Source organism: Fringilla coelebs, assembly GCF_963513975.1.
Source record: "Fringilla coelebs genome assembly, chromosome: 1".
NCBI lineage: Eukaryota > Metazoa > Chordata > Aves > Passeriformes > Fringillidae > Fringilla > Fringilla coelebs.
In genome coordinates, this window is record NC_140028.1 from 128,474,231 (window position 1) to 128,488,119 (window position 13,889).

The 13,889-nt window shown below is 41.3% G+C and overlaps 1 protein-coding gene across 1 annotated transcript in view; it reads right to left on the reverse strand.

Moving 5' to 3' along the window:
• Positions 1-13,889, reverse strand: part of DYNC1I1 (dynein cytoplasmic 1 intermediate chain 1) — a 185,174-nt gene that overhangs the window by 79,970 nt on the left and 91,315 nt on the right. The window contains exon 7 of the mRNA XM_084215717.1: positions 3,001-3,090. Coding sequence (XP_084071843.1) covers positions 3,001-3,090 — 90 coding nt within the window. The remainder of the gene's footprint in view (positions 1-3,000; positions 3,091-13,889) is intronic.

A 13,889-nucleotide genomic window follows, 5' to 3' on the forward strand; every position in this document is an offset into this window, starting at 1 on the left:
CCTGTTTCCTCTTAAAATACCATTATAAAAATAGAGCACTCTTGTCCTGTTGGCTTGGAGAAAAGGAGACTGAACAGACTGCACCCAAACTTTATTTTTTATCCCGGCCAATTTTTGAGTTATATTCATGAAAAAGTGGCCTGCCTTTCTCTCCTTGCACTTCTCTCTCCCATGGATTTTTTCTTAACACTCCTATAACTCAAAAAAGGCCATGCTGATTTTTTTTAATCTGTTAAAAAATGTGCTCCCTGAGCTGAAACCAAATTTCAGCCCAGAGCAAATTTTTACGGCTGGGTTATAAATCCCTGAAAAACAGGATTCATAATGGAAGTGCTGACACAGCCTTAACTACTATATAGCAGTGTGAATGGCGCCACTATAATGTCTATTAGAGATTCTTTAAAAAGTTTGCAAAATATTGTCTTGCCTTGCAGAGAAAAAGAAGCCAGAGTACTTAATGCCAACATAAACATGCTTTTAACCCATTATGTGCTAATTTGCAGAAAAGCTATTAATTCTGAGTAGGCACACAGAGTGCAGCACCGACAGGAAATGTTCTTCTAAACTCCTGTTTGACTTGTAACATGGTTTTAATCACTTCCATGAAACACAAACGATGGCTTCAAACTCTGAATGTTGCTCAGAACATGAGAAGGGTGATTACAACAGAGAGGAAAATGGGATTTTGTACGCAAAAGGGCTAAAGCCAACAGGGAGAGAATGACACCAAACACTAAAAAATGGGCCTCCGTTCCTTGTCGGTTTGGGGACGATGGCTTCATTTGAGTCACAGTATTTAATGCCTGTCAGCAGCAGGCCACTATTTTATCTATCACAACACGTACTACAGGTCAAGTTCACTTTCTATCAGGCAATGAGCATGTTTTCTTCTTCCTTGAGCCCCGTCAGATGTTAGCACCTCACAAAGTCAGTTCTGCTGAAACGAGCTGTGCCTTGCTTTTACAGTCTGCAGTTTGTGTGCCTGAGACCAGTGCTAAACCAGCCCAGATGATCTGCTGCTCCTGGGGGTCTGCTAGGCAGGGAAGGGGAGCACTGCCCTCTGACTAAAGCACAGCAAAAAAATAAAGCAGTTGGCAGTGGTGGCTGGTGAGCAAAGTACATAAAAGGCTGACTTGAGAGCCCATTAAAAAAGTAAAATAAATCAGTTCAGGTTCTATTTTGATTTTTTTCTTCTTCTCTTCTTGCAGGAGTTTGTGCTTTCTCCCCATCTATAAGCATTAGCATCAATTTTCTGTGGGAATAAATGGGTGTGGGATAAGCTTTAAGTTGAATACTACAGGGACATTCAGCAACCCAGGACATGCTTATGCATGGTGTGCAGTAGTAGAGGTTTTTATGGCTTTCTGTTGCCATCACTAAAAGAGATGCTGTGTTAGGTCCAGTGCAAGTTGATCTCACAGTTTGGAAAAGAATTGTAATTTTCATGAAGAATGAAGTTTTTTCTATGTTGCCACATTTCTTGCTCATGTCCTCAGTCCTGCCTTTGCAGACTTGCCTGACTCTTGTTCCTGCCATCTGCACTGGTCCTCTCTGCCCATGGCATCAGTGGCTGGGGCCAGTGGAAGAAGCAGATGATGAGGAGCAGGAGGGCTTTTATCTCTTCACACTTCCTCAAGGACCTAAATGAGCAATGAACACTAGAGGATTTATGGCATGGGTGATTTCTGTGATGCTCTAAAGAGGGAAGAAAGATCAATTTTATAATCAAAATGATACGGCTGGTACTGCAACTCGCTTCAGTGGGCGAGGATAATAAATGTGGGCACTGTGTACCAGATTAATGTTTTTTGGATACTGATGAAAAGATACCAGTCTCCCTGGATGAGAAATAAGCATTGGCTGCTGTATTCCCAGTTGAAGATTTCATGGGCTTCCATGTACAATGGCTCCATATTTTTCCCATTCCCCTAGTGACATTATCTTGGGAAAAACAAAGCTCACAGAATTATCCTGGCAATGATCAGCAGAGCAAGAAATAACTTAGGCCCTACCCGAAGAAGTAAACTACCTTTCAAGAGGCTAAACAGAATTTTGAGCAGTCCTGGCAATACAAAAGTAATAAATGCTAGAGAAGAAACCCATTTCCTTCCATCCTGCATCTGCTGCTATTTCAGTTCTTTTTCCCTACTCAACATAGGAGAGAGCATGTGGAATGCAGAAGGCATTGACATACTAGAATAGCCAATACCCTAGTAAATTTCTAGATGAAGAAGACCAAATTTCACATCCTTCTGCTAATTTGAAAGCTAGGACAGGTCCAAGCAAAGGAAAAGAGGCACCAAGCATATCTACCACATCAGTGCTGACACACATGACTTAAGCACATGTCTCTTGTTTGCACCAGAAGCAAGTAAACCTGAATTTTTGTCTCTTCTAACAGTGCAGAACATTACAATACAGAGTAATGGACAGAAGGGCTGGACCAGTCTGGCTTTAGGGGGGGGTTTTAAGTTCCTTGAGACAGTTCCCACAAAACGTTTTGATTTTGACAGAAGATGTTTTTCAAGTGAAATAATTTTCTGCGGAAGATTCCTGACTACCACTAGGTTTAAGTTTGTTCCTCCCAAGCAGGCAGACAGTTATGGGCTCCAAGTGTCTCTGAAGACCAACAAACTTTATAGAGCTGCTGGAATGCCTGGCATTCCCATTTTAAATCTTTCACGTAAGCAGGGTATTTGAGCCAGAGGACAAATTAGTGCCAGCACTGGGATCCAAGAACCCCTACTTCATTTTCAAATTATAAGGACATGTAGGACATTCTGCTAAACAGCTCAAGCCTCATGCCTTTCACAATCTTCTCAGGCCTACCAGCTGGGTCTCTTTTCTGCTTTTATGCTACTCATATGGTTTTGAATCATTAAAACTGGTGACTGTTTCAATTTCAGTGTTCTCAATAGTGGAAACTACTTATGAGAGTAGCTACTGACAGAATCCCGTCCTTTAAACATTTAACATCATCTTTTTCATTTTTTAAAGTACCTTCTTTCACTTCCTGCTTCTGGTCTTGATTTTCTGTCTCTAAGTCATCCTGTGTTTTCGGCTCCACCATCTCTTCATCATCTTCATCCTCTAAAAAAACAGAAAAAGGAAGAAAAAGATTTGTTAGATTCTCCTCCTTAAGGGGCCTGGAAATTGTCTGACTTCTTTACAATTACAAAATGGTAAGGCAAAGTACCCAATACATGGAACTATGCTCAGAGTGACACTCCTAGACATTTCCCCCTGAGTGCAAGATAATCTGCTCACACAGGGCACCTGCCACTTCTGCTCCCCATAACCTCCCCTCTCAGATGTCAGCTGAATATCTCCCTGACCTCGGATATGACTTTTTGGATGGCATGAGGACAGATACAAATACGTTTCAGCCTGGCAGCTATTCCACAGCTGGGACACCTGCTATCCAGATACCTCATTTCCAATTCAATTCTCACCAGATTAATTTGTCTTTTGACCTACAGGAATAGGTTAAACAGAAAACTGACCTCAGGTCAGATGCCACTAGCAAGGAAACAAGCATGGCACAGTTCTGAAAAGTCATCACCGTCAGCTGGGGGAATATAGCAACCAAAAGTGGCATTTGGAGCTTAGGAACCATTCTTGCATTAATACAAATTTAATGAACACTAAAATTTGACACATGTCAGTTACTACTGCCAGATGTTTTAATGACCTTTCCTGACCTATGCAAATGCATCTCTCCCTCCCCCTCTCTCCCCACACTCACATGTTCTCATTTTATTCAGGAGGGCAAACCATACACTCCTTGATGTTTCTCTGAAGTTACAAGGGTTCTGATTGTCCAGACCAGAACACAACACAAGCAGAGTTGAAAAGACAGTGATGCACCAAAATGGCTCGGAGTCTGCCTAGCCCTCATTACGTGTTACCAGCTTGTTACAACAATGTGATCCATTTTTCCTGTGCCCAGGGCTGGCACCCAACCCACTCATATTTTTGAGAGGATAAAGACACACAGCTTTCTAGATTTTGCCAACTATGAGGAATGAAAAAAGAGTTGGTCCTTAAAGTATTTAACAATCAGGATGAGTAAGTCCACGGGCTATGGAGGAATTATTTTGCAGTTATTTTGGAGCTTGACGTACCACCAAGGCATAGTAAGCATCACTGGTGCCCTGTATTGGTCCAGGGCATGAGAGACCCCATGTTGTCCTGGCCTTGGGGCATTCAGCTATCAGGAAAACACAGCAGTTCCTCTGGGGCTTTCTGAACAACCTGCTGTCACCATACAGTTCCTTGTGTCATGGTGTTTCTCCAGGCACACTTCCTGTTCTAACCTGCCACGTTAATGGGGAAAACATATCATGCTTCTCCAGCTGGTTGGTTACTGGCACCTTCTGCTGTGAAGGCTGGCTGTAATCAGTCCTGGCTTCTTGCGAGATGCTGGTGCTGACAGGTTGCATTCAACCAACAGGAACATGCAGCTGTATTTTGTTTTCAATAACGTAATAGGCACCGCACTTATTCCCACCACACTGCCTACCCTGGGACTTCTCCCAGAAGCCCAGAGGAGACATGTTGCTAGCTGCCATATGGGCCATTAGCTTAAGAGTTGGACTCAATGATATTTGTGGGTCCCTTCCAACTCAGAATATTCTGTGATTCTGTGATTCTGCAGTCTCTTGGCTGGAGATCATGGCTTAGCCACATACTGTAAGGAGGTGTCCCAGCATGGACAGATGTGCTTTTTCCCATGGCTAAAACGAGGAAATCTCGGCATAAAATCTGCCATCACTCCCCTTACTGCTAGTGACTGCAGTGGGGAGAAAGGGAAAGCTCATCTCCCCAGCCACCAGGGAGGAGGGATAACCATGTGCTTCCCAAGCTGGAAAGGGAGGAGAAATCCAGCATGGATGAAGAGGCATTTCCAGAATTGAAAGCACTACTAATGAATGCCATTCCTTTATCAGGGGTTTGTCAGACCATGGAACCTGAGGTGGAAAAAAGGTAGAGTACTCACAATGCCTCCCTTTGGTGCCTACTTTTCCCTAGGTACCCTACACAGAAGGACTAATGACAAACTTTTAGAGAGCAAGCCAGGACGATTCAGTTTAGCAGGGTAAACACATTGCTCTGTCCACTGGCTGAAAGAGAGATAACATCCACCACAGTCAGCACAGAGTTGGTAAGAAGAGCTCTCCTGCTGTACACACATAGGAGGGGTTAAAAAAGGTCCTTCTGCCATTGGTTTGTGGCGCTAGGGGAGATGGGTATGCATGGAAGAGAGAGGCACTCCCAGTTTCAAAGAACACGTGAGACGTGTGAGTGCCTGGTGCAGCAGGGAGTGAATACTCTGCTAACCTCAAGAACCACGCACACACAGATAGGATCACAATGCTGTACATATATATACACACAGACAGAATTATGGCAGATATTAATAAAAAACAGCTCCTACAAAAGTTTGGTGAGTCTTGCATTAAAGGTTTTCATTCCCAAAAGCGCCAACTTTTGGAACCAGAGGCTTAAATATGGATTTCTGCTTCCATTTTTAACCTGTTTCTAACCTGCCAGCTTGTGCAGGAACGTTTCAGAAGGTGAAGGGTTTGAGAAAATTTTCAGGCAGCACACAAAATCTACATCAATATTCAGCTGAAATATTCGGGATTTTTAATGCTTGCAATGCTTTTTAATGCTTCACTTGCAGTTTGGTAATGGATAGGGATGATGTAGGAAATTTAGAACTTGAGATTTCGTAGCAGGTTTTCAGGTTGAAGTGAAGCAAATTTATCCCTGTTTCTAGAAGTCCTTGATCCCTCTGATTTTGGGCATCAAATTATTTGTTTACCTATAGCCCTTTCCTGCTTCTAATGCAGAGTAGGGATAAATGGAAGTAAGTAAAGGTTATTAAAACACATCATGCCTTTTTCCAACATCAAAAAAAATCAAAATAGTTTTACTGAGAAAGCAGTGCAAGAGTTTTCAGCAGATTAGACACAGTTTAGATGTCCTTATTTATTTACAGGGAAATGTATACACATACACAGAGAAACTCAGCTAAAAAAATGATAGGGTTGTGAGTCAACTGCTAAAATCTTAGCAAATGCCAGAATTTGGGTTGTTTGGGCACGATTAGCTCCTTTCCCCTCCCCACGTGTAGGCATGATGACATAATTCTGGAATTTCCTCCCTCTTGAGTGGTTGGCTTCATTTTCTGGGTGCTCAGCAAGAGACACCTGGGGCCTGAAATGCAGAAGTGCTGAAAGCTGAAGTCAACTGGCACTGTGCTTTGAGTGGAGAAAGTCTTAGGGAAATTCTTCACATTCAAAGTCTCCCACAGCTCCCTCTTTCAGCTTTCACTGAAAGTTGTCGTTCTGACATTTTTGTCCTTTCTCCCCCTGTGCTTAAGTGCTTATGCAAGATGGCAATAATATTGTTAAAAAAAAAAATAGAATTCTCACCCTGCATAGATGTTTTGCAGAGACATGTTCATCAGGATTTGTGGCATATTAAGATGCTGTTGGGAAAGCAAAGTAAAACTAAACCTTGAAAGTGGATTAATGTTTTTTCTGTGTTCCGTGTAATACTTTGATCATGTGCACTAATATGAGATCTGAGGCCAGAGCACTTAATGGAATAAGATAAAAAGCAGAAAGGTTAAAATACTGTCCCCCTATTGACTGGTTGAAGCAAGAATCTGTAAAGGAAAAAAGCCCTATATGTTATCATGCAATTAAAATTGTATAATCCTACATATTGAAGAGGGCTAATTAAGAATGCCCAAGAAATCTTCATTCTGGACTACCCAATGTTGCTTGGAATTGCAACATAAATTTTTATTTGATATAATTTATGTATATATATATATTGCACAATGTTATACTGCACAGTGCATACATACCAATGTATGCATCCTCACACATGTTCACAGTACACACATTTGCTTTTGTTAAGTATGGTTATGCATTTGTACATTTGCACATACATGTACATTAGGAATAATTGGAAATGCTTCAGCATTAATTTTCCTCTGTTTTATTTAAAGGTGGCAAAGATAGCATTTACTGTACATTTACTGGAGAATCTGTGAACATCTACATGATTATTCATTTCCACATGTGCCTGCTCAGATTGCAATAATTTTCCAGGGAGATGAAGAAACTTGTGTATTTCCTGAACATACATAGCCTTTCCCTTTTAAGACCATATCTAATATTAGAAAGTTTAAAGAAATAACTTTTTAGCTGCTCACATCACACTAGTAGGAGTCTTCCAGTCACATTTGGCAAGCAGAGATGCTACCAGCACCAGTAGTAGTGTTACACCCTGTTCAGAAGAGAACAGGGTGTAACACTATCAGAACTCAAATGTCTATTAAAGGAACCACATGAAAAAGAGCTAGTAATGAAGCAGTGTATAACTGCCATGCAACTCTTCTCCTTTGTAGATATAAAAGGACTTTGCAAGGAGGCCAGTTTTGTACGTCTGTTTACCACACAGAAGCTGACAGACAGACCCACTCACAGCAGACCAGCAGCTTGGGGAACACAGAGTGGGCTTCAGAGTTTCAGCCTAGAGTCCTGCCCACTAAGGCCACCCTGCTTTCCATAAATAAACAAATCCTCGATGGACATGATCATTAAATGCTTGGATAATGATGTTTGTCTGCTGAAGCTGGTGGAGCCATATGTGGGATTAATATAGACTGAGATAACTGGATCAAAAATGTTTTCTTCATAACTCAGAGCTTGATGACTCTCCAGGCTCTAGGAGGTGGCCAATCAGTCTGAACAGTGCTTGACAAAGTAGAAGCAGAGCAATTGTTTTCATTTTGGTCTTAGCTTGAACACTCCTGCTTCTGTTCCAGACCAGAAGTGGTCTTGTCTGTCTAAAAGCTTGTCTGTTTTTCCCAACTATAGAAGTTGCCCTAATAAGAGTATGACCTCTTCCTACAAACCTGTTTTTTTTTTTTCATCTGGGTGTAAATACTAATTTTCAAATGTTATCCAACTACTAGCTCCAATGATCCTGCCCTATGCCTGGTCTTTGCCTTGGACACCACAACCACTTGCAATAGGTGGTACGGAGGAAAGCCCTGTGAACACATGGCCAACTCCCTGGCAACTGCAGAAGACATGCCCAGATGTGCTGAATTGGATCAGATATTCACAGAGAGCACAGATGAGCTCAGAAAATCAGACCCTGCATTTCTGCAGTGCTGGACTATTTAATATCTACTTGGACTTTCCAGGGCTTTAAACCACTGTATTTATTTTTACAGCATATCAAAACATACCAGGCACATTCAAGACAAACTAGAATACTAAAATAAATAATTGCATCTGAGAGGACTACACATGACATTGGCTTAGGGTTTTAATTCTTGAGATGAATACTGTATTGCCTTTTTTGGATTGCCACTTTTAGGAAATCAGCACTGGTACTGCTCAAATAGATTACTAAATAGCTGATTTTGGGGGGGATTTATGTAGTTATGGTCTCTGATCTGCTAATACATTAAACAGCAGGCAGCACGTTGTGCATTCTTCTTCAGTGGAGGATTTACACCTCCTCAGACCTGTGACTCTGAAGCTAAGGAGTTGCAGCTTCTGTGTACTGTTTTTAGAATTGACAGCTATACTGAATAAGACTGATAGCTCTGGTTTTAATTCTGGGTAGGTACAAACAATCCCTTTGTTAAAGACACAGCTTTAAAATCGCAATTTAATTAGCATCACAATTATATATTTTATTGACTGAGTCAGTGATATATGAGAAGCCAGTGGGTTATTATATGGGGTTTTATATCATCAGCCATGCATATGACACTTTCAATAAAATCAAGTGTCTTCACAAAAAGCAGGCTCCATATTTGCGACTATGAAATACCAGAAACCACTGTATAAGTTTTATATTTACAACTGTTCAATATAACTTTGCTGCTACTGTTACAAAAGAACTACAAACTGAACATGGACAAATGGATTGTATTTATATTGGCATAAGCCTGGACCAAACAAGTTGAATACTGTTGGAATTATCCTAAGTAGGAGTTAAAACACTGGCTTTCCTTTATGAATATGTTCTTTCCATCACTAGCAAAATATGCAACAAGCAAGAGAAGCCATATTTTTTCAAATAGGACTGCCTGACATTCCACACTTTTGAAAATCTATGATTTGCAATCTGTCTGAATGACCTATTTTTCATATAATGTCATTTTTTGAAATATGTCCAGTTTTTCACTTTCATCTTTTGACTGCCCTTTGAAGCAAGAAGATAATTAATTCATCAGTGGATCTTGTTTGCAGAGTGGGATGTGAGACTGGACGTACATTGGGGACATGTTAGTCATCCCAGATGGAAATATTCTTGCATTAGGGCTCTTCTTGGCAATAGGCAGCTGCCTTCTAAAATGTATTTAATTTAGCCAAAGCAAGGAACACTACTTAGACCTCAATACTGAGAAAAAAATCCAGAGGTGAGCAGAACTTGCCCTAAGCTCCATGAAACAGGAAGCAAATTTCAGATGAGAATTTCCCATGAGCTGGAGCTTGCTAGTATATTTGCACTCAACAATCATATGTATGCAAGGTACTAGTGCTCACTGCCCAGAAAAATACTTAAATGTGCATTGGAGGAACATAGAAAAGCTCTGGCTGGTCCCTGTGAAGTTCCTCACCCCTGTTACAGAACACTCCCAACATATCCTCTTGTCCTTATGAACTAGCACAGTGAGTTGTGCTTTCCAATGGCCATCAGATGAAAAAAGAACATTAGAAAAAGAAAGGATAGAACTGGTGAATGAATTTCTGAAACCATCTTATGGCCATAGCACCTATAAAACTTGAACAGAAGTATATGATCTTCCTTCATTTTCCACATACATCATTTTAATCCTGAAAAAAAATGATCTGTATGTTACTTGACTGCAGTCCTGCAAGAGCAAGACAAAAAATCATGGCGCTACAAGAACAGACTGCCTAGCATCTGCTAACTCCCTTGATATTGTTGTCTTTTGTCATGTGTTATCAAAGTGTGGTGGTGCTTTTATGCAAAAGAGAAGCTTTGAAAATCAGTTAAATACAGGCTGTAGGAGTCACGCTACTTTTACCAGAGTCAAGTATATTGACTGAGTAATTTCGAAGAAAATATTGTTCTAAAATTTATGCATAAGATAATATAAGGCTTGACACATACATCATTTTAATCCAGAAGACTCCAGGACAGTTCTCTGTGAGATTAATTTATTTAGCCTAATGTCTTCCACAATAAATAGACTAGTAATGATATATCAGCTTTAAAAGTGCAAAGCTAACAGAAAAATCCTATTTTTCTTGATTCTTGTAAAACTAAGTACAGCTCCCATATCTCTGACACATCTAAGAAGGGCTTTCTGATCTCATCCCTTATTCTGCAATGCAAATTTGCACGACTTCACCCACCCCTCATCCCATAAAGGGCAGGTGTTATTTCCAGCCATTACAACCAGATCCCCAGAGTCCTCCTCTCAGGCTTCAGCTATCCTTGTACAAGCACAATGAAGGAAATACGTATTTCACCCCAAAAACAAACACTTAGCCTGGCTGACTGAGAGGAGTCATTTAGCTCAGAAAATTTATTTTGCCTACAGCATAGGCCGTGCCTGTGCTATTGCCACTTAAAAATTTGTCCTGAAATTTACTACACTTCCCTCTTAAAACAAGCACACCTAAAGTAGTTTTTACTCAAGATTTCTTCTCAAAGCTCTCCTTAACAATTACCACATTCAATTATTCCTGGTCAGGGGATTCTGAGGTCCCCAGTATATGATTTCTCATAACCATCTCTTGATCTAGGGTTACACCATTCAGCTCCTGTCCCTATGCCTCTTCCTGACTTGCGTTTGCAGTCAGATTTCTTTTTGGTACATTATGAAGACAGATCTTATTTTTCCATTTTGTGACAAATGATAGGCTAACAGAGCCAAATGGCAAGAAAATGTCACAGAAAAATTTGTTTTATTGTAGCATTTCACTAAACTCTTAGTAGCCCTGACTGCAAACCTTTGCACTGGTTCAAATGTTCGGATCACTGCTTCAGAATACAATAGTTTCTGTACCAATTAAAATGGAAAGCTGCTTCTGACTCTTCAGGGAAGCATTTCTCTAACCCAAGAAACTGATTTTCCAGTTCCTTGGCCTGAACACAGTTTTCAGTTGTGGTGAGAGTCTAAGAATTCAAAGTGTCCCTTGTTTTTAGTTTCTGGTTGGTCTAGATCAGACGTGGATTTTTCTCTCCTCTTTTGGGCTGTTGCAACATCACACTGGTTGAAAGCATTTTTCAGTCCCCAGAGAACTAAACTGCAAAGTACCCCACTGGAGTCATCACCTCTTCTAGCTGACTCCCTTTTCTCCTCTCTTTCCCACTCCAAATCTCATGCTCAATTCTATTGTGCTTGAAAATATTCCAGCTGGAAGATGTAACACAAAAAGAAAAGTACAGAAGTTTCCTTTCCTTGGCCATGGTTGGGCCTTCAAATAAAAATGCCAACATGAAATAATGTTTGAACACCAGAAGCCTTACAGTAGCATTTACAGACCTCCAGCTCCAAAACCAAACAGTATAAATTTAAAATACCTTGCTCCAGTATAACTGCAGTTAACCTTGAGGAAGAAAAAGATGGAGACCCTTTATTTCTGTGGATGAAGAAGGGGATTACTAAACCACACAGATTTTCACAGCCCCTGAAACCCGTGAGGATTTGTTCCTGCTGTGCTGCTGGAGGAAATCATGTCATGCCAGCAGTGTGAAATGACTCCTGCCCTGGGAAAGGGCACTGAGACACGTGGCAAACTTCTGGATAGGGCCTGCTCAAGACATTTTGAAACACTCAGATCATGCAATAGTGTTAAATCACAAAAACTTAAGTATGTTAATGAAAACCAGTCCCCACAAGCCATGACATGAGCAGCAATTGTAAAACAAAAGCTGCTTTCACATTAAACACACACACAGATGAAGTATCTGGCACTTGCACTGCCCCGATACAGAGGTCAATCGTGGTTGCCTCAGCTGGGCACTAGGTACTTAAAACTTTAAGTACAATGTAGACCAAGTGAATTCTGTGGGATTGTTACTTGTGACATATAGGGGACTAGGACTTCACTCACAGACCCATTTATTCCAAGTGCAAATTACTTTAGACTCCACTGGCCCCCTCATCTGTTTTCCACTGGGCTTTTGCACAAGCAAGATTACAAAATGTAGCTGTTGTAGAAGAAATCAATTCTCCATTAACACTTCCATGCTGTATCTCTGCTCATGCAGTCATACTAATATGCCTTAGGACAAATTCTCCAGCCCTGACTCTGGACTTAACTTCTCCTTCAGGTATCAGCATGAGTTCTGGCCTTTCAGAGTTTTTCCTTTGTTTTTGAACATGAAATAAATCTTCAGTTCAAGGCCCAGAAATCATCTGAATGGCCACACAGTTTTTTGTAGGACCATTGTTTAACTTTTAGTGCCATCTTTTCCACAAATCTCCCCACCCCAGTTCTATGGCATTTTATGAATAAAACCCAATGCTTAACATGTAGCATATGTTTTTGTAACTGAAATATCTGACAGCATGAATTTCTACATTTACACACAAACCTCAACCGACAGAAATGGAGACAAGGCTGCTAATATATTAAAACTGGAAAGGATAATTGGAAAAAACAACTATATTCATAAACAATTACCACAGCAAATAGACAAAAACTCCCTCTTTGTCTCCTTGACACACACATGCATGCATTTCTCTCAGCACTTTAAAAATAACCATTAGTCATACGGCAACTGCATTTTACATGAGCAAAGATTCATTTCAACATTTTTCTAAGGAAAAGGCGGGCAAAAAATACTTTATTAAAAAATTTTAAACTACAAAAGAAACGCTGGGTCAGGGCTCGATGAGTGTGTGCTTATTACTTTTATAGGCACTAAACGGACCCCACTTAATTCTGTTTCCCACTGACGCCACTTCACCTTAGTCACTGGTGTTAGCCGTGATTTGCATCAGCCTATGTGAAAAAGGAACTCCTTCTGACAGTTTTGAACTTGCCATATTTTAATTTAATTTTCAATGTAGTGTTTTTGTTCTGCCACACTGCAAGAGGAGAAGCTTCCACTTCCAGACACTCAGCTGTGGGGTACCCAGGTGAGCAACACCTTTTCGTGGTAGAGAAGCCAGGGCACAAGCACATCAGCTTCTTGCCCAAAGTCACTCCTGAAACAGCTGTAGATGACAGAATAAAATCCTGCTCTCCTGATTCCTAAACTGATATTTCACCCACTGCTTCTCCTGAGGCATGTGATCAGGGCTGCTTTGGAGGCTGCTCAGCCCTCATTATGTTAAACCAGCTGTTCAAAAACCCAGCCGGTTTCCCCCAGCTGCTTGTTGCAGCCTGTTGGGAGAGCACCCAGCTCCCAGCACCGCTGTCCCCGGGGCTGGGAACCCCCTGCCCACGCCCTCCACCCTGACCCCAGCCTTCACCTCCTGCCTCCGCATCTCCCGCACCCCTCTGCCCACCCCGGCTGCCTCCCGCCTCTGCTCCCACCCTGCCCACCCCTCTTCTGCTCAGGGTCACACTTCAAAGTCTCCTGTGCCCCCGGGAAGGCCTCTTCCTTCCTCCTGGCCCCTCTCCAGCCTCCCTGGCATTTGGTCTTCCCAAAGCAGATATCAAAAATCCCCTACTTGCAATCTGGGGCTTTCTGCACGCCAGGAGCCCTACCCACCTGCAGATACCTGTTTGACACAGACTTGCCCTCTGATTTGGATTCTCAGATGAACTTCTAGGTTTTTCTGAGAACTTGGGTTGTAAGACATTAATTAAAAAAAAAAGAAGAAGAAAAAGAGAAAAACCAACCCCCATCACCCAAGTTCA